The sequence below is a fragment of the Equus quagga genome, chromosome 19 (genome assembly GCF_021613505.1).
Source record: "Equus quagga isolate Etosha38 chromosome 19, UCLA_HA_Equagga_1.0, whole genome shotgun sequence".
Taxonomy (NCBI): Eukaryota; Metazoa; Chordata; class Mammalia; order Perissodactyla; family Equidae; genus Equus; species Equus quagga.
In genome coordinates this window covers 3593807-3621215 of record NC_060285.1, presented here as the reverse complement: position 1 = coordinate 3621215, position 27409 = coordinate 3593807, and the positions used below count along the sequence as shown (strand labels likewise).

Here is a 27409-nt window from a genome sequence, read left to right as displayed (position 1 = left end):
GTGGGTCAGGCACTGTTCTCAGGGCTCGCGATGCCCCAGTGGACAAGCCAAATGGAAGTCCTTGCCCTGTGGAGTGTCTGTTCTGGCCAGGAGGATGGACGCTAACCTACACACGATCAGTACAGAGGCAAGGAGTGTGCTAGAGGGAGGCTGGTGCCATGGGTCAGAGTAGCCGTGGGCAGTGGTCATGAGAGCAGCTGGGGCAGGGGCGTCATCTTAGGGGGATCAGTCAGCGCAGCCTCCCTGAGAACGTGATGCATGAGCAACAGCATTAACGAGGTGAGGGGGTGAGACGTGGGGACTCTGGGGGCAGAGGAGCCATTGCAGCCTCAGACTCTCTGATACTTGTCCTAAGGTCTCCTGGGGGTTAGGGTTGCTTGCCCCTCATTTACAGATGAGAACAGGAGATTGTTATCACAGCTTGAGGTTCCCCCGCTAGGAGACACAGAGTTGGGTTTCATACCTAGGTCTCGTTTTCAAAAGCACTTTCCAGGAATTGATTAACTTCTAAAATGTTACAAGTCTTCTTAGATGAGAATGCTATGAATTCTTTCGTTTGACCAGTTTTTATATTGGAATCTAGACTATTTTCCTGTAAAATAGGGTGAACTTTAAAGTATTTGAGTTTAAAAATGGAAGGAAATCCAGTTAGGGCTTTTGCAGGTGGATTGAAAATTCCTGTGGCTGATGAAGTACACACTGACCGCCCCCATCGTGCCCAGTCCCGGCCAGTGCACCCTCAGCCTGGGTCACTCTTGGCATTGGCAGGCACCCTGAATTCCTTCTGCTCATGGGCTGTGCTGATGCTGAAAGTCTTCGAGCCAGGGAGGCAGTTTCTCATGACTCTGGGGGCCTGGGCAGAGCCTCTGTAATGCCCGCCACCTGAGCGATTGCTGGTGGTGGTCCTCAGCAACCCCAGAGTGGGGGCTTGTCTCGGCTGAGAGTGGTAAGGATCTTGCTGTCTTAGTCAGCCAGGGCTGCCGTAACAAAAGTACCATAGACCTGGTAGTGTATAAACAACAGAAAATTATGTCTCACCTTCTGGATCCTTGGAAGTCCGAAGTCAGGGTGCCAGCATGGCAAGGTCCCTCTTCTGGGTTGCAGACGGCTGCCTTCTCATCATGTCTTCACGTGGCAGAAAGCAGAGAGGGGAAGCAGGCTGTCTCATCCTCTTAAGAGGCGCTAATCCTGTTCATAAGGGCTTTGCCCTCATGACTTCGGATCCTAATTGTCTCCCAAAGGCCCCTCTTCCTAATACCATCACATAAAGGGAGGTAGAGCTGCGCCGTTCAGTCCACGATGAACATGGTATGTGGTTGGGGGATCCCCACCAGAGGCAAGCTTGGGCTGCATCCAGCCAGGCTGTGGAGCCTTGGAATGTCACCTTGGGATGGGCCTCCTCCTGTAAGAGCCAAGTGAAGGACACTCTAAGCAGCTTGTGCTGGGAGAGGGGCTGGTGACTGAGTTTGCCTTCCCCTTCCACCTGCCTGGCAGTTGGCCATCTTTCCTTTGTTTGCTTTTTGGGTAAGCCTTTTGTGAGCACTTGCATATGATAATAACAATAACTAGCATTTATGGGTTGTTTACTATGTGGCAGGTACCCTAGCAAGCCCATGTAATTAATAAACTCATTGAACTTTGCAGCGTCTCTGGGAGACAGTTTACAGGTGAGGTACAGAGAAGTTGCATGGCTTGCCCAGAGCTGAGTACCGAGTTATGGGGCTGGGGTTCAGTCCCAGGGCGCCAGACTCCAGAGCCTCTGCAGTTGGCCACTGGCCTCCAGTATAGAACAGGCCTTCTCAACTGGGCAGTTTTGCTCCCAGTGAACATGTGGCAAATGTCTCTGGACACTTTTGGTTGTCACATCTGGGGCAGGGTGTATGTGCTACTGGCACATGATGGAGGCCTGGGATGCCACTCAACATCCTGTAGTGCCCAGGACAGTCCCTGCCTCCACAGAGAACTCTCTAGCCCTAACAGGCATAGAGCCGTGAGCAGGATCCAGAAGCATTTAAGGGCAGAAGTCCCAGTTTTGTCTTGTTGAGGAGGCCCAGGGGTATGTCAGGAAAGGCTTCAGAGAGGAGGTGATGTCTGTAGCGTTTCCAGGAGCATAAGGGCTTTTGGGCCAGGAGGTAAGACTGTTAGGCTAAGGGGAGGTGCCAGGCCAGCTGGTCTGGCCAGCATTCCCGTGCGGATGGGTCGGGTCTGTCTGCAGGCTTCATGTGCGTGGTTTGCAAGTTTCTTGAAGGCCAGACCTCATCCCAGTTACCTTTGTTTCTCCTTGGTGGAGTTACATAAATGCTGTTGACATAAACTGAGTTGTCCTCAGGGCCTGGTGACCACGTGGCTCTCCCCCTACACCTTGTCCCCTGTGGCACCCACACTTGTCCCTGCACAGGGACACACTGCCCAGGTAGGCGGGGCCTTTGCTCAGGTGAGGGACCTGTGAGTTCCATTTTACTTTATTGTTCACGTGAACAGCATTTTGTAATTTTAAGTGTCCTGCAACATTCCACTTCATGGGGCATGTCCAGTTAGAATGCTGCTTCTCCTGCTACGCGGATGTGCCACTGCCAGAATTTATCTTGGCTGCCTGTCCTTTCATGGTGTGCCGCCGTGGGGAGCAGATGTCACCTTGCACAGTGCCAGCAGGGGCTGCCCACTACCGTCAACTTTGGCCTTCAGCCCTGGATAGATGGTGGCCTGGAAGTTCAGTGATGGTGCAGCAAGGAGCTCGTAGGCTGGCTGTCCCTGTGCCTGGGCTTTACCCTCTGGCTGTCCTGGCTTTCCTAATAAATGTCTGAGAACTCTCTTGCCTTCGTGCCTGAAGTCAGAGGCACTTTGCTTGATTTAGTGTGCCATTGGGTTAATGCAGAGCATGTCTTTGGCTGGGAAGGGCTCAGTGGGCATCAGCCAGGTGAAGACTGTCCCCGTAGCTGACCGTGAATGAGCTGCGAGTGGGATCTTGTGTGGATGCTGACTGATGGCAGCTGCATCACACCCTTAGGGACCCTGGAGGTGGACCATGATGTGTTTGCTGTTCACGGTAACAGGGAGACCTGGCTGTCCATCTTACTGTTTTCTCGGGCACATTGCTGTCGCCTTACCTTCCAGATTGCATCTGTCCCATCTTAGAGTGGGGCCAGGAGTGTGCTCTGCTCGGGAGTGAGTGGGGCCTTTAGTGTCTTAGGAAAGTCACACTGACGATCTCTCAGATTGCAGATAAATCAAATTGAGCATGGTTAGCTCCGTGATACAGTGTGGAGCTGTTCTTCCTGCGGAATGTTCTTCCTGTAGAATCATGAAATGCGGTTGAAGTAATGGAGGGAAAGGAGGGAAAGGAGCTCTGAGTGTTACCACCTCTGTTTTCTCACCGTTCCATCATTTTCCTGAGCCGTCCCAGAGTGGAGGCCAGTGAGGGAGGCCTCCTGCAGGGGGGGTGCCGTCCTGGGGGAGGGCGGGAGTGGAGATGGGGAGTGGAATGGTAAGGGAGGCGCTCTCACCTCTGCGCCCACTTTTGAGGCTTTTCTGGAAGCTTAACTGGGCCAGACTACCCAGAGGCGTGGGCTGCCCTGTTCCTTGCAGCCAGAGGGTTCCTGTGTGAAGCCTTTCCACCTAAAAATTAGGGTAATGAGCGCTCTGCGGGAAGGAGGGGGCAGGCGGAGTGGTCATCCTCCCTCGCAGCCCAGCCCGGCAGCAGCTGCCACAAGCAAGCAGAGGGCAGCACGGATGCTCCATGGCGTTTGCTCCCTGCCCCATGGCCTGGAGTTTATTTTTCACTCCACTTTGAATTTCAGTTTTGGAAGATGCGCTCACTCGGCGGGATGTGGACCTGGGGGTTTGCTGCCTTTCAGGGCCTCTTGCTTGTGGGTTCGTGTTGGTCCCCAATGGCTTCGGCTGTTTCCTTTGGCTGTCCTTGGACCCAGGCTTCTGGATGTGACTCAGTGTCTCACTACGTCTCCGTGGGTCCTGGTGGGCACAAGCCTTTCAGCCTGTCGAGGGGTCCATGGCACCCTGGGCCAGGGCTGGGCAAGCTTGCATTCTGGTGACCCACTTACTCCTGCAGTAGGAGCTAACCTCCTCTACTTTCTCTGGGTGGCAGTCCCTGCCCCGCCTCCCTCACAGGGTCCAGGGAAATGCAGGAGATTCATACAGTCCTCAGTGCCGTCCTCTCCCCTTCACGAGTGACTCAGTGGCTTCCCTGCAGGCTCAGGCCTGGGAGACCTGCACAGGCCCCCTCCTGCCCCCTCTACACCAGCAGCTCCTTGGGTCATGTCACCTGGGCAGGCCTGATCTGGGGGAGCCCTGTCTGCTGGTATGTCCTGAGGTCTGGAGTTTTCTGGTTGTCACTGTCTTGCTTTTGTGTGGGGTGTGTCTGTTTTACTGATGAACAATACTCTGCCAGTTAGGTGGGTGAACTTCAGAGGTGTTAGTATCACTCAAGAAACCAGGGTTCGCACCACTCGGTTGTGAGAAGAAGGGACGGCTGTGACACAGCAGCGTTCAGAAAGGGAAAGCAGCTCAGCAGGTGGGAGCCCTTTTTAGTGGAGAACGTGGCTGTGGCCGTCGGGGGAAGCCCAGGAGGCTGGCCTCAACCTTTGTTCTCTTTCCCTTTGCAGAAAGTGCCAGCGACTCTGTCCCTCTCCAGAGATCCCAGTCTCTCCCACACTCAGCGACAGTTGCATTGGGTGGGACGTCCGACTCCAGTACCCTCGGTAGCTCTGTGCTAAGTGAGAGAGAGGCCTTCCGGCTGGACAAATTCAAGCAGCTCCTTGCTGGCCCCAACACAGACCTCGGTAAGTCCCCTGTTGGAGGATACGCATGGTTGTGTGTTGTTTCTAGAAGAGGCCCAGTTCTTGAGAGACTGCTGTCATGGAATGCACGTGCTTCATGTGTAATTTACCTTCTAAGAGGTTGATGTGTTTGGACTGTCAGACCAGTAGTTCACTAAGGTGAGCGTCACTCATCCGAAAGTTTACTTTAGGCTTGTTTGTTAGTGTGCTTCCAGGTGCTCAGGTATTTCCTGTTTTGTTTTCTTGATGCCCCACTTGCACTCTTTCGGCTTCTTAGAGCTGCCCTTGGCAAGCTCTGCATGGCTGGCCACGTGGCCCTCTTTGCTATTAGTGGCGTTTGTGGGGCATGGGGCTGCTGACTGACCACTGCTGACAGTGCCTTCCTGCTGGCGGCTCTGAGTCAGTGTAGAGTGTGACAGGCTGCAAGCACTGCCAGAGAGCCAAGGCGGGGCTTGGGAGGACAGGCCAGCAGGGGACAGGACAGTTACCTGTGTGGTTCTTTTGGGTCCTGATACCCATGTGGATGCTCTGCAACCAGGCTCTGAGGCATGTGCCAGCTTCCAAGTCCATCTTCTGCAATTCTTCCATTTGAACCTGTGTTCTCTTGTTTCTGTACCTCATTTTGTTGAATGCCACCCTGTGCTGGGCAGTTTGCTAGATGCTGGAGCTTTCAGCAGGATTGGATGTGGCCCTGGCTGTGGGATCACTCATAACTGGGGGGGGGGCAGGCACCAGAGAGCGGCTCTGAGGGCTGGGTGCACCGAGGCGGGCAGTGCTGCGCTCTACCGGCAGGTGGCACGTGAGGCCTGTGGACGGCTGCACTGAGTGGCTCCGGGCCCAGCTGAGGCTGCGCCAAGGAAAAGCTTCAGCCTCCTGCCTAAGGCGGGGCGGGGGGGGCGGGGCGGCTCTGGAAGGTCTTGGAGCTCCTAAGGCGCTGCTCCTATTCTGGGTACAGTTCTCACGGCGAGGTTTTCTTCTTACTTTTATGTATTTTTGCACATGCACACGTTACACAGTTACATGGCGCAGAAGGGTGTACAGTGAACGAGCCCCTCCCTTTCCCCACCTCCCCTTTCCCTTCCTTTGCACAGTTCCAGGTGTCTTCCAGAGATGCTCCGAGCATGTATTGGGTTAAACTGTTTATTTGATGTAATTTCAAATTTACAGAAAAGTTGCTAGACTAGTACAAGTGACTCCCATATATTCTCTACCCAGACTCACCAATTGTTTCCATTTTGTCCCATTTTCATTCTCTGTGTGTGTACTTGTGTGTATACGTATTTTTCCTGGACCATTTGAGTCAGCTGGAGGTATCATATCTCTTTACTCCTGAAAGCTTCACTGTGTACTTCCTGAGAACAAAGGTGTTCCCTTGGTGTAATCACAGCATCATTGTCAAGGTCAGGAAATTTAACGTCGAGATGGCACTGTTACCTCATCCACACTCCACCTTCACATTTGGCTCATTGTCCCAGTAATACATTTCTTCTTTTTTTTTTTTTTCCTGCTTTTTCTCCCCAAAGCCTTCCAGTACATAGTTGTATATTTTAGTTGTGGGTCCTTCTAGTTGTGGCATGTGGGACGCTGCCTCAGCATGGCCTGACGAGTGGTGCCATGTCCACGCCTGAACCAGTGAAACCCTGGGCCACTGAAGCAGAGCGCGCGAACTTAAGCCCTCGGCCATGGGGCCGGCCCTTACGTTTCTTTTCCCCTAGTCCTGAATCCAGTGCGGGATTGCACATTGTGTTGGTTGTCACGTCTCTCGTCTCCATTAACCTAGAGCATACTCCAGCCTTGCGCTGCGTTCCTGGATCTGGACAATTTGAAGAGCGTGGGCCCCTCAGCCTGGGCTGCTTCATCTTCCTCCTGAGGAGATTTGGGCCGGTTGTCTTTGGCAGGAGCATCACTTAAGAGATTTGTGTTCTCAGTCGTCATAACAGGAGGCCATGGTGCTGGCTTGTCCCGACGTTGATGAATTCAGCGCTCATCACTTGGTTACTACGGTGCCTGCCAGTTCTTCCAATGGAAAGTTCCTCTTTTTCCTTGGTAATTCAGAAGTAGTTTGTAGAGAGATACTTTGGGGTCTGTGCATTTCTGTAGTACATTTGCTTTCTTCACACGAGTAGTAACACTTTCTGCTCCTGACTCTTTAAATTTAACAGCATGTTTTCCCGTGTAACGGTGCTAGAGAACAGCTGTGGTCTGTACACTGCTCTGTGGCATGCCAGTCTGTGGGGGCCCCGTACTCTGTGTACTGCCCCACTCCTGATGGGCACGTAGGTTCTTCCTAACTTTGTCATTACAGAGATGTGAGACTGTTCTTCAGACGTCGGATCCTCACCGTGCGCTGGTGATGTTCACAGAGCATCCCTAGGTGCAGGTGGGGGAAAGGGAGAGCTTGAGAAGCGGCGTGGTAGAAGTCTCGTGTGCCAAGCTCAGAAGTAAAGGTGGATCGTGCGTGAAGGAGTGCAGTGTGGGGTTGAGTACGTACCTTAGCTGCTTGCTTTTCTAGCCTGCCAGCACACCTGTGCCTTTGAGGCAGTGTCAGGGGGCCAAGTCACATAGTGGCAGTGAGCAGGGAGGTTCTGGGGACGGCTCCCTGCGTGGAGTTCTGGCTCCACTGCTTCCTTGCCTTGTGACCTTGAGCAAGCCGGGTAGCTCCCGGGCCTCAGTCTCCTTGTTCGTCCCTAGGCGCGATGGTGGCACTGCTAGTTCTGCAGATAGCGCGTGTGAAGTGCTTAGGAGAGTGCCCAGAGCATAATGAACACTCCAAAAGGTTAGTTATTTTTCTTCTTATTTTCATTCGCATTGGCTTATTTATCCTCTAACTTGATTTTTATAGCATTGACATATATGGTCACTTTTGTGATCGTTGACAAGTCAAGGAAGTTTACCGATATTTTCTTGGTTATGTTCAGCGGTGTCTAATGTTAAGTAGCAAGGAGATGGCTGATGAAAACACGGTTTCCTGCTGGGAATCACAGTTCTGAGCCCCCAGTTAGAATCTTCTTGTGGACTCTGTCATTGGAGTGACTTTTGGAAATTAAAACCATACTTAAAAATAAAGCTTTTAAGACTTGTAGGAAAATGTATGTATGGATAGATTGAAAGCTTAACATGTAAAAATTAAATTCTTTTGTTAGGTTGCTGGGATTATGGGTTTTTTCTTTCTTCAGAATTCTATTTAAATATCAAATCTAACACCCAAAAGCTAAAACCAAAGCTTTCAAAGTTAAACAGTTACTGGATTTGTGTTTAGTGGCAAGAGGAAAAACACAGCCAGTAGATTGTCTGTTTTTATGAGGCGTTTAAGATAGCTTCGGAAGAGAGTGGAATATATTATCTTCACATTACATAAGAGACGTAAGTGGCAAATATTTGCCAATGTTGGAGACGAGGTCACTGGTGTGCCGAGTGCCCGCAGGACCGATTCCACCTGCTGCCTGCCCGGTCTGTTGCTCTTGTTTGGCTTCTGCTGTTCTGAGCCTGGGGATGAAAGTAGCAAATAGAACTTAACAGCTCATTCTCCTCTTAGCATTGGCTCAATGTTTACTCGGACAAAGGCTGCCTGCTTTGAAGCCCAAGAAAACGACACTTGGAGGCATTCATTTTTATCATGAGCTTGCCTCTGTGAATGGGAGTGTGATTTGGCAGTATGCAAAACAGGTGTTTCCTGAGGCCTGTGGAATGGGGCCATGTGTGGCCTGGCGTCCCAGGCCTTCAGATGTGAGTACAGAAGGAGCCAGGTCAGGTACACTGTCACGTTCTGGTTCCCCTGAGTGAGCACCCGATCTGGGCTTTAAGATGGAGAGCGTGGGGAGGAGAGGTTTTCTTCGGGACAGGACGCAATATGGAGCTGCTTGCCCTGGCAGTGGGAATTTCAGTTAGGTCCCCCCTCAGGCTCCAGGGCTGGAGGAGAGCCCTGCAGGACCATGATGGCAGGAGGAGGAGGCAGCACAGCCTTGAGCCAGTCCTTGGTGGGACGCTGGCCATGTCCTTACTCTGCATGACTGACTCTAATTAGGTGACTCAGCTCCTGTCTTACCAGCCATAACAGGGAAATTAGGCCTACCCTGCAGGGTCCTTGTGACCTAGGAGGTAATTTCCGTAAGGGGCCCATAGTTCATGGGGCCCACATAGTTCATTTGTTCAAGTATTCATTAAGCACCTGCTGGTGTAGCTCTGGGCAGAGACAGAATCAGACCCCCAGAGTCCTGCCCTCAAGGAGCTGATGTTCCAGTGTGAGGAGACAGATGGACAGACATATGCACACGGTCAGAATTCCAGAAACTCTCAGAAGATGGTAAGTGTATGTGGAGGGATAAAGACTGGTACTGCTTTAGAGGGAGTGGTCAGCAGGGACCCTTTGGAATAGGGTACCTTTAAGGCAAGCTTGGCACAAAGGCAGGCACTTGAAGATGGGGAGGAGCATTCCAGGGAGAGGGACTGGCGGTGGGAGGGGGCTTCCTGTGCTTGAGGAATGGAAAGCAGCTGTTGAGGCCAGGGCCTGGTGGGAGAGGGGAGGGAGGCCAGCAAGGCAGGAAGCGACAGGTCCTGAGGGCTGAAGGGCCAGGAGAAGGTGCTCGCCTTTCACTCTGAGTGCAGCCTGAAGTCTCTGGGAGGTTTTGAACTAGGAGAGTGGAGCTTGGCAGGAAGCATCAGAAAGTGGTTGCTGTTCTGTGGAAGGAAGAGCTGCTGAAGACTCCTGGGCAGGGCGTGGCCGGTGGCCTTGGGCTGAAGCACATTCCTTGGGCAGCCACTTGGGCTTGGGGAGGGGAGGGACAGGAGGGACAGGGAAGAAGTTCGATAGTCGATTGGTGGAAGGAGATGAGGGTCCTGGCTGGGGGGGTCAGTTCCCTAGGTGCTGCAGGGTGGGCTGGGTAGGCCTGGTCCCTGGTTGGACAGGAAGCTGGGTAGACTGGGGAGGAGAAAGCCAAGACTGTCACAGCTAGAGTCTGGGGTACAAGGGCGGAGACAGCTGATGGACACAGAAACCAGAACACACCCAAGAAGTGTGTCATTTCACCGGGGAAACAAAATCTGCTACTCGTGGAACAGAGCCAAAGAAAGCACTCCATGCAAAGGACTGTACAGTTGCTGCCGTTTTGGGTCCTTTCTCTGTGCTGAGTACTGTGCTTTATCTAATTATTTATATATGTACACAGTATCCCCCAAACCCAAGCACACCACTGTCTGCTCCAGACAGTAGCCGGACCCTGGCTTACAGCTGCCGAGGTCCAGTCTCGGCTTCAGTAGTGGCGTGTCCTGCAGCCCTACAGTGAGAGCATGCTGGGATGCGAACTGCCGCTGACCGCCTCGGGCTGTGCTCACAGCCTTCCGTCATGCTCGTTCCTGGTCAGCGCAGGCATTCTCCATGCTCTTCAGAGGCCCCAGTCAGGAGGGGCCAGTTCTCTCCTGAGGGCCTTGTTCGAGAACCTAGAGCAGAGGGATTGTCTTGGGCATTGTGGGTGGGTGGCCAGGAGGGCACTTCTGCTCCCGCAGGTGCAGGCAGTGGGCCAGTAGTGCCCGGCATCCCCCTCTAGTGGCCAGGCGCCAGCCCTGCAGCCTCAGCTGCATTGTCACAGCAGGGCTCCTTAAGGAGGTGTGGGCGGGAGAGCAAGTGCGCCTGTATTTGTGTGTGTGTTTGTGTGTTTGTGTTCAACTGTGTACTGAGAGAGAGGTGTATCTCGGAATTAGAATGAGAGAGGGGCAAGATGGACACTCCAGCTAAATCAGTCTTTCTCTGGAATCTCATCAGGGGAGGACTTTCACAGGGACAGTAACCCACTGGCCACTTGGAGCTACCAGAGTGCAGAGACCCCAGGGGGAGGAAACAAATGACCACTTAGTCTTTGTGGTTTACATGGCTCCTGTCACTGCCCAGCCACACTGAGCTGCTGCTGCCGCCACTGCTCCTGCCCGCTCCACCCCGACCCCTGGCTGAACGCACCTCCCGCCTTCCCTGTCGCTGGGTGTTTTGACCCACTGGCTTAGTTGGCCCGTTTACATCCCGTTTCTAATCAGAGGTGTGGACAGAGTTTGGTTCCTTTCCCTGCTGGTGCCAGTTCTGCTGGAGACAAGCTTTCTGAGATCAGCCTGAGGACTGTGCTGAGGCCAGCAGTGCTTCTGGAAAGTAATTAGAGTGTGAGAGATGGGCAGCAGTGACTGCCCCTGTGGGCTGTCAGAAGGCCTGGGCAGGGTGCCTTTGAAGGCCCGGTTTTATCTCAGCTCTGTGGTTTGAGGAAAAAACGCTTTTAGTGAAACAAACAAAGAAGTTTAAAAAGAGGGCCCCTGAACATGTGAGACCGCCTGCCGAGCTCTGTGGTTCCTGCCCACAGCTCGAGGCAGAGTAGCACTGTGAAAGCGGCGAAGAGGCGAAGAGGGCGGGGCTGTGTCCCCCCCCCCCTCCGGGTCTTGGAGGTCCGGCAGGTAGTTGGCCCACATGCAGTTGTGGAATGAGCGAGTACTCTCGGTGTGAGATGTGGCAGGATTCTATTGGGACCTTTCTCATGGTGCTGTGTCGCATTTTCCTGGACATGGATTGGCTGAGCCTCACCTTGCACGGGAGGCACTGTTATTCCAATTCGCACTCAGTCTGCACAGTGTGGGAGGTGGTGTGACAGGGAGCGAGAGCACGGGCCGCAGGCGGGGCCCCCCACCCTCTCTGTGGATGCGGAGCTGGCTGGCCCGGGGCTCTAGGCTTCTTTGCGCTCTTCAGTCCTTTCCCTGGCTGCCTCCTTCCCTGGTTTCTCTTGGAGTCTCCCCCGTGTTTGGTTCTTCCTGGCTGCATCTCCTCTGATGTCAGCAGGAGCACTGGCAGAGCCGATTTCCTTAAGAACATACATAAGGGGGCGCTCCCTTTTTACAACATTCATCTACTTTTCAAGGCAGTTTCTAGGTTGAAGGTGTCACCTGAGTTGAACTCACGAGGAGACCTGGGTTTCTTCTCCTGGCACACCCCCATCTCTGTATACAGCAGCACACCCTGCCCCTTACTCAGGCCAGACTCGGCTGCTGTCGTTTTCTCTCCCCTCCTCACACCTCTGTCACTGGACCTTCAGCTTCATGTGCTCAGTGTGTGCACCCCACCTGGTCCAAGCCACCACCTCTCACCTGATGGTGACGGTGCCTCCCTGCCAGCCCCCCATGATCCTCTTTTCCCAGAGTGTGCTGCATACAGCAGTCAGTGATCCTTGGAAAATGAGAGCCAGATCAGGTCCTTCTCCAAGCCATCCAGTGGCTGCCCTCTCGCTCAGAGGGTCAGCCACAGGCCTGCTGATGGCCTACGGGGCTCGGCACAATCTGCCCCCGTTCCTCTCAGACCTCATCTCCTCTCCTCTCCTCTTCTCTCGCTGTGTTCTGCGATTTCTGGAACATACCGGCATGTCCATGCCTGGGACCTCTGCACTGCTGTCCCTCTGCCCTGGATTTCTGCACGACTCACTTCCTTCAGTCTCTGCTCAAATGTCACCTCATCATCAGGGTCTCCTGACTGAGCCGTGTGAGGCAGCAGCATCTCCTGCCTGCCCTGGGTGCCCTGATCCCTTTATCCCTCTGCAGCCAGCTTTGTTTATCTCCAGAGTACCCATCACCTCTGCTCGCTTGTGCACTGGCTTGTTTGCATCTGTCCCTGTCGCTCCAGGGGCAGGGCTGTCTCTGTGAGCACTGCTGGCTCCTCAGGGCCTGGCCCGCTAAGCCAGCATCTTGAAGTAGGCGCTGATCGTTCAGTGTTGTTCACTAGTTGCTTTGTTAGACACTTCTCCCCTTCCTTGGAACGTGGGTAGTCCTCCCTCTCTGGTTTATTTTGTTTCTTTAAAAACAGTGACTAGGTTAGTAATTACTAATATCCAGATGACAGCTCCCCTGCAGTAACGCCCTTCCTTCAGCCAGGAACAGTTCTCACACTGCTGGCATTTTCCATCCTGGGGTGTCCCTGGCCTCACAGACACTCTGCCTTTCCTCCGCAGCCTTTGCCCAGTGCCTGGGCAGGTCTTGCCTGTGTCTTCCCACTTAAGAGAGGAGTTCTGCACACTGCTTTCCTCTTTGTCATTTTCTTACTGTAGGGTTTTGGTGATTATCGTTAATGACATGTTATTGAAAGTTAGAGAAATGGAACGGATGATAAAACCAGCAAACTGGAATTGCCATTGTTTACACATGCTGTATGTATTATGTGTGTTTCCTTCTGACCTCGTCTTATCTCTTTATTGGTTCTCGCCAGCCTCTCAGAGCTCCCCAGCAGAGGCAGCTCTCCGTGGTCGTTTCTCTGCAGTACAGTCTGCTGGGCCTCAGGATGGGAGGGCGAGAGCCTCAAAGAGACACACCGGCTCCTGACTTCAGTGCACTGCCATCACCAGCATCCTTTTTTTCATTGGTGACGTTTTCACTACTGGATGTGCTATTTGAACTACATGTAGTATCAATCAGCTTGAAATAAACTGAATTGAATGTGTTTTGGTGAAAGTTGAGTATTTCCTTTACTATCTATAGTAGCGTGAATCTTGAGTTTAATAGGAATCCTTTTGAGCTTCTTCCAGGCAGCTTGTTTCCATTGAATGATGATTTTCTGTGTGTACTCTTAAAAGCAAATATGAAAAAAATGTTATAAGTCTATTGTACAGTTTTAAAGGAGCAGTCTTAAAAATCTACCTATTAAATGTTTGCCTTTTTCCTTGAATAATTTCTTTTGTAGATTAGGCTCTTAAATAGCTAGTTGAGTAATTGTGAGATTGTGGTGTCTGCTTTCTCTGTTTCTCTGTTTGAGGGATGAGAGCAGAGAAGCAGGGAGAGGATGTGAGAGTCACGGGAGTGAATGGTTCCTTACTCTCGGGGACGCTTTGTGCTTGCAACTGAGCTCCTGCTGTCTTCTGCCTCTCCTCGGGTGTTAGAGCTGTGTGCATCTTCCTGCTGGATGGTGAGATCCTCACAGGCCGTGGCTGTGCCAGTGACTGGTGACCTGTACACGATGCATTCTTGGGAAATGCCGGTGGAGTTCATCAGACCACTGGCTGTCAGTCTTCTCTCTCCTACCCCGTGTCCCTTTAGTGGTTATTGGCATCTCTGTTTTACCAGCTGACATGAGTTACCTTGTGTTGAGGGGTATCGGTTAGGGTTTGTTTTGGCTGATGGTAACAGAAAACCAGACTCAGGGGCCCTTAAACAATTAGGGGTTTATTTTTCTCAGCAGGATGTCTGGAGGTAGGTAGCTGTTGGCATCAGATTACTGTGATATCATCAAGGATTAAGCTGATGGCCACAAGATGGTGGTCATCATCTTGTGAGGGGAAGGGCAGTCTCCATGGCATCTGTATTCTTCTCAGGAAAGCAGAGTTTGACCAGAGCTGGGTCACATGGCCACCCCTAGCTGCACGCGGCGCTCAGAAGTAAGTATCTCAGGTGGGCTCGGCCATTGGCACTTTGAAATTGGGGTTCTGGTAACAGAAAAGAGAGACGGGATGGATATTGGGTAGACAGCCAGCTGTGTTTGCCGCTTGGACTTTTGTGTATCTGTCACCTCACCAAATTTCTGGTTCCTTGAGGTCAGGGACTTTGTTAGATTGTAGCATTTAACCCGTGGCTCCTGTCCAGCACTGTGCTGAACACATAGTAAAGACCCAGAAATGTTTGAGTTGCAGAGAACTGTCTACGAAGTGTTGGGTGTGGAGGGAGTGCCTGAGTGAACTTTGACTTTTCGTAGTCAAAGACACGGCATTTACAGTGAGCCCGCCCTGTCCTGTTTTTTCCCAGAAATGGAGCTGAGACTCCAAAGGGCCACAAACCATCACATAGCCAGGTATCTAGTCCTGGAAACTGCAAAGAAAATAATATTTTTGTTTTAAGATGATTTAAGTTTCTTGGAATCTATTGCTAAAAATAAAGACAGACTGACCACAGACCATTAGAACTGAGATATCAAGCTGAGAAAAAAATCAAGCTAAGAAAGAATCTAAAAATGTGTTTACTTAGAAAAACGTGATGATGTACTTTGACCTCCTGGGGGCTTTGGGTGTAATAGGGAGTAATGTAATGTCCCCAGCCTGAGAACAGAGAGGTGGCAGGAGCCTGAGTGGGAGAGGTGAGTGTCTGTGAAAGGCGGGTCACACCCAGGTCTGGAGTGGGCAGAAAATTGGCAGTCCTCAGCCGGCCAGGCCCCAAGTAGATTGTTGTGGAGCTGGGTTTGGTAATAGGAGCGCTGGAAGTCCTGCTTCTTCCGGGGACCGGCCTTCTGGTGGTTGCTGAGCAGATGGGGTGCTTGCTTCTCCCCAGGCACGGCCTGGACACGTGGCGAGTACCTTTTATTAGGGATTGCCAAGTTCTGTGATCACAGATCCTATCTGGTGCGTGCTTGAAATGCACATCCTATAAACTTGCCAGATGAAGCTAGACGGAAGAGGATTTCTTTATGAAGGAAAGTTGGAAGAGATTGGTGAACAGTTGGAATTCACCCTGGGGATGGAAGGATAGTGGAAAATACAGCGACAGGATCGTTTGACTTCTTTATAGTCAAATCATGGGCTTTGGGATGGTGGTGGTGGTGGCCATGGTGGTGGTGGTGATAGCTAACTTTTATTGAGTGCTTACTCTGTGTCAGGTACATGGAAATCCATGGAATCCCTGAGAAGGAGCCCAGAGAGGGCCTGAAGCACAATGATTGTCAACTTGGACTCTCCCCCTCCTGGGTCCCATGTTATTCTGTGTTTTCCAGAAGGCAGAGGCCCTACTCACAATGGCACTTTCCTGGAGGTTCTTTTTGGTTCTTCTCCTTTCCTAGGACAAGATTTCAGGTGCCAGAGCCAACCAAGTTCCTTTTGTTCTGTTCCCTTCTGTGCCGTCTCTTTGTCTCCTTGGCCTGGGAGGCCCAGAGAACTTACAGGGAGGAAGGGAAGTTGAATATGTTCAAGACAAAAAGCAGGAAAGTAGGGGAGAAAAGGGAGGTCAGGGCAGCCATTTTGGACTTTGTTACTCCTGGGCCTGATGTGACCTTGAAGGGCTCGAGTTATCATCCTTTCCTGGGAGGGGGATCACAGCAGTCACATGTGCAGGGGTGGTGTGGCAAGAGAGGCCCGACAGCGGGGGTCCTGTGTTTGCATGGCCTGGACCCCCACTCTTGAACTGCCCTGATGATAGGGCAAATGAAAATCCATGAGCAGTGGGGACTCCAATGATGGAAGGTCAGTGGACTGTAAACTAACACAGACAGCGGGAACAGATGTCTGAGGAACTCTTGGGCTGGTGGAAGAGCAGGTGCCACCACCCAAACAGCATAAGAGCCGCTAGGGACAGTGCATGAGTCCCTGTCTGTGCTGTCCTGTGGAAGCAAGTTGGTGGTTTGCTTTGTCGCTTAATGGGGTCCAGTGGGCTGTGGTCATCTGCTCAGCTCAACATTGCCTTCTATTGAAACGTTCACTCTCAGGGCCCACGAGTCGATGGGGTGCAGGGTGTGCATGGATGCCTTCTGAAATGGCCCTCACTGCAAGGGGCCTGTTGGTGATCGTGGACCCTTTGAGCTCTTGCTGAGGACTTCTGTCATGCATGGCTCTGAGTTCCAAGTGCTGCTTCACTCTGAGCGGTTTCTGAGACACTGGCTGTCTATGTTTTGGCGTATTAAAAGGATGGAGAAGTACGGCTCTCAAATTGGTGTGATTATGCTGCTGTCTTAGTCTGCTCAGGCTGCTGCAACAGAATACCATAGAATGGGTGGCTTACAAACGACAGGCATTTATTTCTCCCAGCTGTGGAGGCTGAGAAGTCCAAGATCAAGGCACCAGCAGACTTGGTATCTGATGAGGGCCCACACGCCTGGTTCGTAGAGGGTGCCTTCTCTCTGTCCACATGTGATGGAAGGGGCAGGGGAGCTTCCTCAAGCCTCTTTTATAAGGACACTAATCCCATTCATGAGAGCTTCACCCTCACAACCTAAGCACCTCTCAAAGGCCCCACTTCCAAATACTGTCACGCTGGGAGTCAGGATTTAACATATGAATTTTGAGGGGACACAAACACTCTGTCAGTGGCAGCTGTTTTGCTTAATAAGACATGGCACTACTTCATCCCTGCCTGCCACTGCCCTGCCCTCTGCAGGGATAGAGACAGGTAGAGCTGGTGGCACCCCCGTCACCTCCACTTCGCAGTGAGGAAACTGAGACTCAAAAGCAGGACGGCCTGCCTGAGGCTGGAGTCCTTGGGGTGTCACCCGGCGTTCTTGGGGGTGGACGCTGCTTCGCTCGCTTTACCAGGGCACGGAAAAGTCACGTTGAGAAATTTGGTACAGGTTTAAATCGTACGTGGTTAAAATAAAAAAACAGGAAGAAATTTCTAATGAACAGAAATGCAAATCCTGGGAGATGAAAAATAATTCCTTTTGGCATCACAAGTGGATATAATACAGGAAGGAAGTTGAAGAAATTCTAAGGCGCTTCCAGGAGAAGAGAACGCTGGGCTTTGTGTAGGGCGGCAAAGAAAAGCATCTCTATCCTGAGTTTATGGCAAGGCTTTGGTTGGTTTCGCGCCAACCCTTGAGATAGTAATATAAACTGAAAGCTTTCTGCTGAAATCTTAGACTCATGTTCAAATGGGTCCTAAAGGGAAAAGTTCAGATTTGCCTAAATTGCGTAAAAAGTGAATGTTGTTTCTCTTAGGATAAGATATTCTAAAAAAATTAGTTAAGAATATCTTTTAAAACACACATTTCAACCCAAGATATAACCCATGTATTGTTTTAGGTTCTAGAAGTAGAATAACCACATTATGGGAAAGTAAGAAGCCATAACTGCCATCACCCTGGCACCCTGGCTCTTAGCATGTGGGGGGACATGGCGAGTGGGAGACAGAGTGTGGGCTTTGGGTCACATCAGATGATGGCCACAATTCACCACTTACTAGCAGAGTGACCTTGGCAGCTTTTTAATTTTGAGCTTCTTTCAGCTTCAGTTTCCTCATCTATGAAGTGGGTCTGATGATGTTTACCTCCATATTGTTTTGGAAGCTTGATCAGAAAATCCTGCAAGAAGTGGCGAGCACGGTGCCCAGCGCAGCGCATGCCTGATGCTGCCTGCTGTCCTGCTAGCGCTCCTCTCCCTGCAGATCCTCCCACACCCTTCTTTTCACTTAGGAGGTGAGGATCGAGAGGTGATGTGTTAGCCTTTTTTTCAGTTAATATTATGTCGTAAGCCTTTCCCATGTTGCTACAATCTTCATAACCATCATTTTAATGGCTGTATAATGTTTTGAAATTGAGCTTTTCTTAAAATTGTTATTAAAATTGTATATCTGTCTAAATCAACATTTAATTTATGTACTTAATCAAAATCTAGAGATATTCAATAGTGTTCAAAATCCGTAATATAAGCTACACTAATAGAAATGTTGCTCCTTGATGTTCTGGAGGAGGAGGAGAATGCACAAGGGCTCGTTTCTTAAAGTTTGGGAACTGGTAATATTTATATAAATTTTTTGTTTATGAGGTTTTTTTTTTAATTGAAAAAGCTACATTATGCAATGTTGAAAGATTCAAATGGCTCCTCAGAGCTTCCGTAATGACAAACAAGTCTCCCTCCTCCCCAGGCCAGCAGCCCCTCCTCTTCCTTATCTCCTTCCGAAGTGGTCTGTGTGTATTTAAGTAACTCCCTGGAGGGCTGTGTGGGCGTATCACCCGCCCCCACCCTTTATGAAATAGTGATGGAAGCCTGTTAGTCTTCCGTGCCCTTTTTCTCACCTGAGAACAGGTGATAATTGGGCATATACGCACAGACATCGTTTTATTCAGAAGTGTCAGAATGGCTTAAAACATAAAATTTTCAAGTAAAATATATATTTTTTAAGTTGAGGTGAAATTCACATAATACACAATTAACCGTTTTAAAGTATACTATTCAGTGGTGTTTAGTGCATTCACAATGCTGTGCAGCCACCTAAAGGTTGTACACCGCCTCAGATATTCTTGATGCAAATAGAACTACCATATGAGCCAGCAGTCCCACTTCTGAGTGTTTATCCAAAGATAACAAAAGCACTAACTCAAAAAAATCTGTACCTCGTGTTCACTGCGGCATTATTGACAATAGCCAAGATATGGAAGCAAACTAGGTGTCCATCAGTGGATGAGTGGATGAAGAAGATGTGCTAGACACACACACACACACACACACACACACACACACAGAATATTATTCAGCCATAAAAAAATGAGGAAAGATTGCCATTTGCGACAACACGGATGGACCTTGAGGACATTATATTAAGTGAAATAAGTTGATAGAGAAAGACGAATACCATAAGACCTCACTTATAAGCGGAACCTAAAACAAAAACAACAACCGAGCTCATAGATAGAGAAAAAAGATTGGGGGTTTCCAGAGGCAGGGGTGGGGGTAGGTGGGTGAAATGGGTGATGGGGGTCAAAAGCTATAGACTTCTAGTTATAAAATAAATAAGTACTGGGGATGTAATGTACAGCATGGTGAGTATAGTTAGTAATACTGTATTGTATATTTGAAAGTTGCTAAGAGAGTAGATCTTAAAAGTTCTCATCACAAGAAAAAAGAATTAGTAATTATGTGGTAATGGATGTTAATTAGACTCATTGTGGTGATCATTTTGCAATATATACAAATATTGAATGATTATATTGTGCACCTGAAACTATGATGTTGTATATCAATTATACCTCAATAAAAAAATTATTCTTAATGCAAAGGAATTGTCAGAAATTTAGTCATCAGGAGAAATTTTTTCATATAACAGCAGTGATATAATTGGGGATTTTTTATTCCTGTAATCAAATGAAGGAGCTAGGTCTTCCCACGACCCTTTGAGGTGCCCCTCTTCAGGCGTACCCTATGATTAGACATCATCCAATTTGGGATTAAATCACCTCCCGGCAGCTCTGACACATCCAGTCTGTGACGTCTTGTCCACCTGTGAGCACTGGGGGCAGTTGAGAGGTTTACACTTTGTACCCTTGGCATCAGGATCATATAGAGGCTCAGAAGCAGCACGCTGTTGTGCGTTGGAGACAGTGTGTATCCAGCTGGTAGAGGGCTCTCCCCTTCCTGGTTAGCAGGTGACCAAGCTCCCTGAGAGCTGGCCCTACCAGGTGTACGCTCCTGGAGCCCTGTTGGTGCCGAGCGTGGTGTCCGGTGTGGTGCCCGGAGCCCTCAGGACTGGCTGATGTCGGTGGTGGTCTCCCTGTCGTCTCATTGGGTCCCTCTGGTAGAAATGGCTGAGCCGGTATTGAAGCCCATCCCTGACTCATGTCCTTGCGCGGCTGCTCCGTCAAGCTGCCTCTTGTGGGGGATGTGGAACTTAGGTGGTAGAGCCAGAGTTCTGAGAGAGTGTGAAAAATAGTGTGTTCACTTGTTTTTGCCCTACAGGGTCACTGCCATGGATGTGAGGCACCCTCCAATAACTCTGCCCAGGTATAACAAGCAAAGTGGGAGTAGCCTTGGACTGATCTGCAGATGGTCTCTGGAGGACAGGAGGGTGAAGCCTGCAGTCCTTGCAGGGCTGCGTGCCGGGAGCTTCCAGGGCCTCTTTGCCCACTGGGCCCCACATTGGTGTGTGGACTACATATTTCTGGTCTTTCTCCAGACCCGAATATTCAGCCCTTTGGAACTGAATTTCTGGAGGAAAAAGATCTTTTGTGTACTATTGATAAAACCCTTCTTTTTTATTGTCCTCTCTGCAGTACACTGGCTGTTCCAGAAGTTTCTAATGTGGAGAAAGAAGGAGTGTACTGAATCTGAAACAGGCGTGAGACCCCTCTACCCTAGGCAGCAAGCCTGTCCCACCCTTGGCGCCCGCTTGCTTCTTCTGCTGCTGTGAATACCTTGGTTTTGGTTTCCAGTGTGACCCTCTTCATCTTTTCTTTGAGGCTTACACCCTTTGTCCTTATATTTTGTCTAGGTTAATGCCATTTGTATATGGTCTGTTATATTGAGTGTGCTCAATGAATGGTCTGTTGGATGAAGGTTATTGTGCCAGTTGGGTGCATTGAACTTGCTCTGTGGTGTGTCCCAGACCACTGGGCACACTTGGGCCACTCACTCACACACTACTCATGGCCTTTTGTGTCTACCCCTGTAGCTGGGCCCCCTGGGACTCTTGGTTGTCTCATAGACGGGAGAGTTGCCCTTAAGGAGGGGAGGCTTTATTGCTAATCTGCTGCCAAGAGGGGACTGTGGGGCTGGGCTCCTGTTGTCCCCAGGTGGTAGTGTGACTGCAGCCAGCCTTGGTGGCTTTGGGCCCCAGGGCAGCATGGCTATGCTAGGCTGTGTGTCAGGGTTCTGTCATTCGGCTGTGGTCTAGGACACGACTTGTTACTAAGCACCCTGGGCTCCGGGCAGCAAGCTGGCCTCAGGTTCCATGGACAGTGGACAGTGGGCATCCTGATATTTGACAGGCTTGTTTTGGCCAGGTACAGGTACTAGGCGGTGACTGAGGGCGCTGTGGAAGGGCTTCGGTGCCTGTTGCTGGGCTTCCTAGGAAGGCCTGATGGGTTGGAATGATGAGGTGTCAGGGGGACAGCCTCCATGGTTAGGGAGCATAGGGGCTGTGGTGAAAGCAAGCAAGTTTCATCCGTCCCTCCACTCATCCATCAGATATTTAGTGGATGCCTGCCGAGTACCAGGTCCTGCTGAAAGATGACGTGTACATGACTGACGTACACTATGTAGGGCTGGTGTTTGTGGCTGGGTCTTGTCTCATGTGTGTGATTTCAGTAGCTGGAGCCTGGATAAGGCTGTCCTGGGTGGAGTGACCAGCGCAAGCAAAGCATTGAGGGGAGGAGGCATGGAGAGCAGAGCCTGAGCAGTGAGAACCGCAGCAGTGACAGCACCAACACCAACACTGCCACCATCATGGGGGAGCTGTGTGCTACACACACTGTGTGCAGTAGCCCCTGCAGTTACCATTTTTAGAGGCTTGTAGAGGTGACATCAGTGTCTCAGGGTCACCCAGCCAGCAGAGCCAGCACTCAAAGCCAGCTGTGTCCGAGAGAGCCCTTCTTCAATCTGCCCCACTGCAGGTATGATGGCTCTTTGAGGAATGCAGTGGTGGGAAGGCCAGGAATGCAGGTGGGGCCAGATCTTGGAAAGATGAGCTTGTCAGACTAAGGCATTTGGTTTTGAGGCAGCCATGGTACAGTGGAAAAAACCCTGGCGATGGAGAGGAGATGCTGAGATCTTGGGTTCAAATCCTGCCTCTGCCACCTTCAGACCTTGTAGTCACTTAATCCATCCTCGGTCTCAGTTTGCTCATCAGTAAAAGAAGGGATTGGTGCTGTTGGTAGCAGAGGTCTGAAAGTCTGACACTGTGACTTTGTTCTGTGGGTAGTTGGGAGCCATGAAGGTTTGGGTAGAGGAGTGGAATGATCAGAATGGTGCTTTGGGGAGGTTAATCTGACTTCTGTTCCTTTGTGATAATCCTGCTGTAGGCCTGCAAGTGACAACGTGTGAGTGACACTCTGAAATTCAGCAGCAAGTGAATTAGCTGTGCTCTGAACTGTAGCCGTTGGAACTCCCTCATGTGGTTTGTGGGTCTGATGGAAGCTTCAGCTCCTCTGCGCTCCTCTTCCCGCCTGCTCTCTCCCGGCACCAGCCCTTTCTTCTCCGCACACCCTGCGGTCACAGCAGGCTCAAGTGTAATGAGGCTGTTTGGAGCTGGCTGGTGGTGGGGAATAGACATGGGAACGTTCATGAATCACGAGGATCACAAGTGGCCCCCTGTGAGGCTGGCCTTGGAGGCGTGCAGGCTCTGCGCTCACATGTATCTGTCACTTTTTTGGATGCTTGGCCTTGGATCTTCGTCGCCCACTCTTTCTGGCTGGCCCAGCGAGCTGGCCTCCCCGCTGCTTGGGCCACAGGCTTGCTGCGCTTCTTGTGGCCCTGCACCCTGCCTGCCTTTTGTCTCGCTCATGAGGCTGTTCTGAAGTGGGTTTCTGTGGATGTTGCTGAGGAATGGGCAGGAGGCTCACAAGGTTTTAGTTTTAAAGAGGCAGCCAGGTCACTCAGTCCTTGGGAAGGAATTTCTTGATCCTTGTTTTATTATCGTACTATTGTCAGATTTAGGAACTACCATCAGTTTCCATGAAAATGGTCCCTAATCCTTGCACACTTAAATTTGCCTGTTTTAGCTTACTCTTAGCATTTTTCTTGTGTCAGTTCTTTCCGGGTCATTTGACGCTTTGGTAGCCCTCACTGTTTTGCATCTCTGCAGTGTATCTTCCCAGTGTGTGGTGTCGTCCCCATTATTGATATACTCGGAGTGTCTGAGCTGTCGTTGGAGTGATTCATGCTGCCGCCACTGCCGTCATTCCCCTACTCATCTCTTAGGTGGCCCTGGAGTTCTTTCTGTATGCAGGTCACTGGATTTCATTTGCTGTCCCTTTAGTTTAATGACCTTCTAGATCAGACCATTAAATACTTCACTAAAGTACACTGTTTTCTTCCATTTATTCATAGTTATTTCCTCAATAAAATATATATTGAATTAGTGAGACACAAATTTCCTTATGTGTGCCCTTTCTATCAGAAGTCATTAAAACTTTTCTAGATTTGGGTCTTCTGTACTTGAAAATCCTATCCCCATTACCTAAACCAAATATTAAAGTATAAAATCTATTTAGCAAAGTCAATTTTTGATCTTTAGTATGCAGCATTTAATTTACAGTTATTTTCAATGAGATTTTCAATTTGCTTTGGCCAGGTGACCGGTTTTTCTTGAGAGGGAGAAATCTTATTTTCATTTAAACTTCTTAGTGTCTTCTCCATTTTCCTTGGCTGGGAGAAGAACCCTTTTATTAATAGTGAAAAGTATTTCTGATGATTTCATTCAATTAAAATACACAGTGGGCTTCTAGTAGGCTCAGCACAGGGGGTACAAGAGGCTCCCACTTCAGTGGGAAGGCAGATCAGTTGCAACAATTACAGCAGAGCAGGGAAAGATTAGGGCTGCTCAGTACACCTGGGAAGTTCTGGAAATGCAGATGAACAAGTAATAAATTCCACCTGGGGTTTTGCTGAGGTGGGGGGAGCAGGTGGGCCCTTATGGGCCAGAGTGACCGCAGAGAAGATGTGCTCTCTGAGCCACAAGCTCGACCCAGGACTGAGCGGGTATTCCAAGAGGATGGGTACCTTCTGGGCAAGGGACAAGACCTGAAAACTCAGGGAGTGTTTGGGAAGATGGCATGGGTGGACGTCTGAATCTCAGCGTGGGGAGGCAAGAGCTGAGGCTTGAGGTGGACCCAAGGCCTACGGCTGTCGTGCTCCTTGTGGAGCTGGGGGGAGCTGCAAGGCTGGTGCTGTTTACACTTCTCTGGAGCTTTTGCCTGTTCAGATGATGCGCAGTCGTCTTTCACCAAGTGTTCACGTGGCTGGAACACAGCCTTCTGTTGTGGAACATTAAACCTGTTCATTTGTGATATTCTTAAGTATAAATTAAATTTATAGATGTTCAGTGTTTAAAGTTTAGCACATACTGCAAATAATAATAATAAGAAAAATATTAGCATCAAGTATTTTTTAATGCCCACTGTGGGCCAAGTGTGGTGCTAAGAGCTTACTGTGCATTTTCTTGATCTCTTCTCACAATTACCCTGTGAGGTGAACACTCTTAATGTCCTAGTTCTACAGACAAGGAAACTGAGGCTCAGAGGGGTTAAGAAATGTGCCCGAGTTTACACGATCAGGAAGTGGCAGAGCCAGAGCTCAGCCTCAGGTGTGTTGGAGGCCACTGGGTGTGGCCTTACTTGCTGTACAACCTCCCAAGAGCAGAGTCACGAAGGAAGATGGACACTTGTACACCTGCTGTCCTGGTTGACCCTGGGTGTTAAAAGAGCTAATCTTTGTGTCTTTTGGGAGGGCCTTTACAGTGTATGTGTGTGTTTCTTCCTTTTATAGAGACTGAGAGCAAGCAGTGTACCTAACTGTGCCCCTCACTACTGTTTGCGCTTATTATAAATGATGTCTTTTCCCATGACACTAATGTTCTTTGAAACATGATTGTTAATGGCTCTGTAATAGTCATTAAAGTAGTCACTTCTTCCATTCGCTCATAGGTGAGACATTTCTTAAGCCATTCTCCTGTTATTTGGGGCTTTCAGTTATTTGCAGTTTTGGTTTTGTTTTTTATTTATTGTTGTTACTAATCCTGTGAGGACCATCCCTGAGTTGTAACTCTTTGACCACCTTCTGCATTTCCTCAGCGTAAATTCCGGGCCTGGACTCCGTATTAATGGAGAGCGTCACTGGTCAGTCGGGTGCTGATCGTCTCAGGCGACCCTTCAGCTCCCTGACGGTCCTGTGTGCTCCTACAGTAGCTCTCCACTTGATTACTCTCTGCCCTTTCATTTCGTCCATGTCCGTGTTTTTGAATTGAAGTGCCCTGGGCACACAGTAATTTATTTGGGCCCTTCTGATGCTGTCTCACTCAGAGCATGCAATCCTACCTTATGTTTGGTTTGCTAAGGTTTTTATCCTCAAGCCTTTTTAGATTCCTCCTGGGTCTGTGGGCAGTTTTAACAAGGTTGCAGCCATTTCTTATTCTAATTATCTGCTCACTCTTTCCCTAACTCATTAATTCATCACTCACTTGTTGATTTATTCATTCATTTATTTGGGGAACCTTTCTCAAGCATGTAGTTGGTGCTGGGCACTGAGAATACCAGGATGTGTTTATGAGTTATATTCCCTGGTCTGTGGAGAGACAGGGCAAATGTAACAGAATTCCAGGCTAGTTTAGGGAGGGAGTCCCTGGACCTCAGGGCGGGGGGTTTGGAAGGATGGGAGGATGGAAGGCAGAGGGAGAGGCATTACATGGACAAGGGGCCACGTGAGGAAAGGCATGGAGGCGACACGTAGTGGTGGCTTGGGGGTCCAGTTGAAAGGTACGGTTGGAGCTTGGGGTGTGTGTGTGCATGCATGTGTGCATGCACATACCTAGGAGAGACAAAGCTTGGTGGGTGGGTCTGGCCAAGTGTGGAGGGAGCAGTCTGGATTTTATCCTGAAGGTGACTATCATTTCCCTGCTCACAATTCTTTAAAAACTTCTGCCTCATCTTTGGGATAAAGTCTGAGTTCTTGGGTTGGTCCCACTTACCTCTTGGACCGTATTTCTTGCCGCTTCCCGTCTTTGCATGTGATGTTCCGCAGCAGTGAGGCTGCTGGTCCTTCTGGTCCAAGCGTCACTCAGTTCCCTGCCTTTGCACCGTTTACACTCTCTGTGTATCCAGTGCTGCTCCTCCTTTGGTGCTGTCTTCCCTGCCCTCTTTCCCCCGGAAGCTGTCTGTGGCTCCTCTGCCTCTTTGCGGCACACTTTGGTTTGGGAGGTGTCTCAGAGGTGGGCTCGGGCTTAGTCCCCCTGGGATCCCTGTCCTCCGCTCAGGCCTGACTCAAGGCCAAGCTTTGTAATTTTTGGTAAACTGAAGAATAATCTCTACCTTGCCTTGTGGTGTTTAGTGTTCTTTCCTTCATCTCAGTTCAGAATTGTGGTTTTCAAGAAATGCACTACTGCTCTCTAAGCGCTGAGTGAAGTTGCTAGTTTCCAGTAAGATTAGGTACATTCTGTGGAGAGCTTGAAGGAGAACCAGTCCATTAGAAGCTAATCCAAGAATCACACCATCATCAACAGGATCAGATTTTCAGTAGGGCCTGCTGTGTGCCAGACTCTGCTGTGGGCAGCCCAGTGGGGAGGAACATAGTTGATACCTGGCCTCAAGGAGTGGACAGGTGAGTTAGCAATGTGGCAGGTGACGGGATGAGGTCATGATTCCCAAGTGTCCCAAGGCTGGTTTGGCCAGCATTGGCTGCAGATGAGCTGAAATGGAAGATGAGCTCGTCTGGGTGGGCCTGGCAGAGGAGATGGGGCTTAACCTTGGCCTTGAGGGCCTGATGGGGGCTCAGGTCAGTAGTGGAAGGGCTCCTGGGCTCAGAGCTGAGGCAGCTCCGGAACATGCAACAGTCATCCGTCTCCTGGGGAGCTTAAAACAAAATACAACAAACCAGCCCCTGGCCTCTCCCCAAGCCAGTGACCTCAGAACCCTGGGCTATAACCACCGTTCTTGAGTGAGGTATTGGCAGATCCAGGAGTGTTCAGACTGTGTCTGGAACCTTTGTTGTCTGGAGCTGTGTGCATCCAGCTGCATCAGGCGTTGGAAGGTGATAGGGCCACACCAAACCTCAGTAATTCACATAACCCAATGTCTCCAGTCAGAACTAATCAGGGGTGTGAAACCTTGTGGTTGGATAAATAGCACATGCTCGTTACAGAAAATTTGGAAATTTGGAAAACACAAAGAACTGCGGCCAAGAGATAATCACCTATGCTGTATCTCTATCTGAATTGTGGTCCCTGCTTTTCGTGTAGTCAGTGTTACTGTACCCCACCTGTCACCTGAGGTCACCTGTGAAGTGTAGGTCCTCTCGGGAAGGTCCAGGTGGATTCTCAGGGCAGATGGGAAGTCAGGGAGCGGGCTGCCTGGGCGGCATCCATGCTGGGCGCGTGGAGACTGCTGCCCGACAGCTGGGCTTGAGTCCTGGCCCCACCGCTTACTGCCACGTGACACTGGGCTCCTGTGGAGGATTAAGTGAATCCACTTAAGTAAAGCTCTTAGAATGGTGCCT

General features: G+C 50.2%; 1 protein-coding gene across 2 annotated transcripts in view; it reads left to right on the top strand.

The window, feature by feature from the left end:
* The window catches only part of TBC1D22A (TBC1 domain family member 22A), a 344321-nt gene that overhangs the window by 26854 nt on the left and 290058 nt on the right, over positions 1 to 27409 (top strand). For both annotated transcript variants that reach the window (XM_046646272.1, XM_046646271.1), the window contains one exon: positions 4620 to 4796. In XM_046646272.1, coding sequence (XP_046502228.1) covers positions 4620 to 4796 — 177 coding nt within the window. The remainder of the gene's footprint in view (positions 1 to 4619; positions 4797 to 27409) is intronic.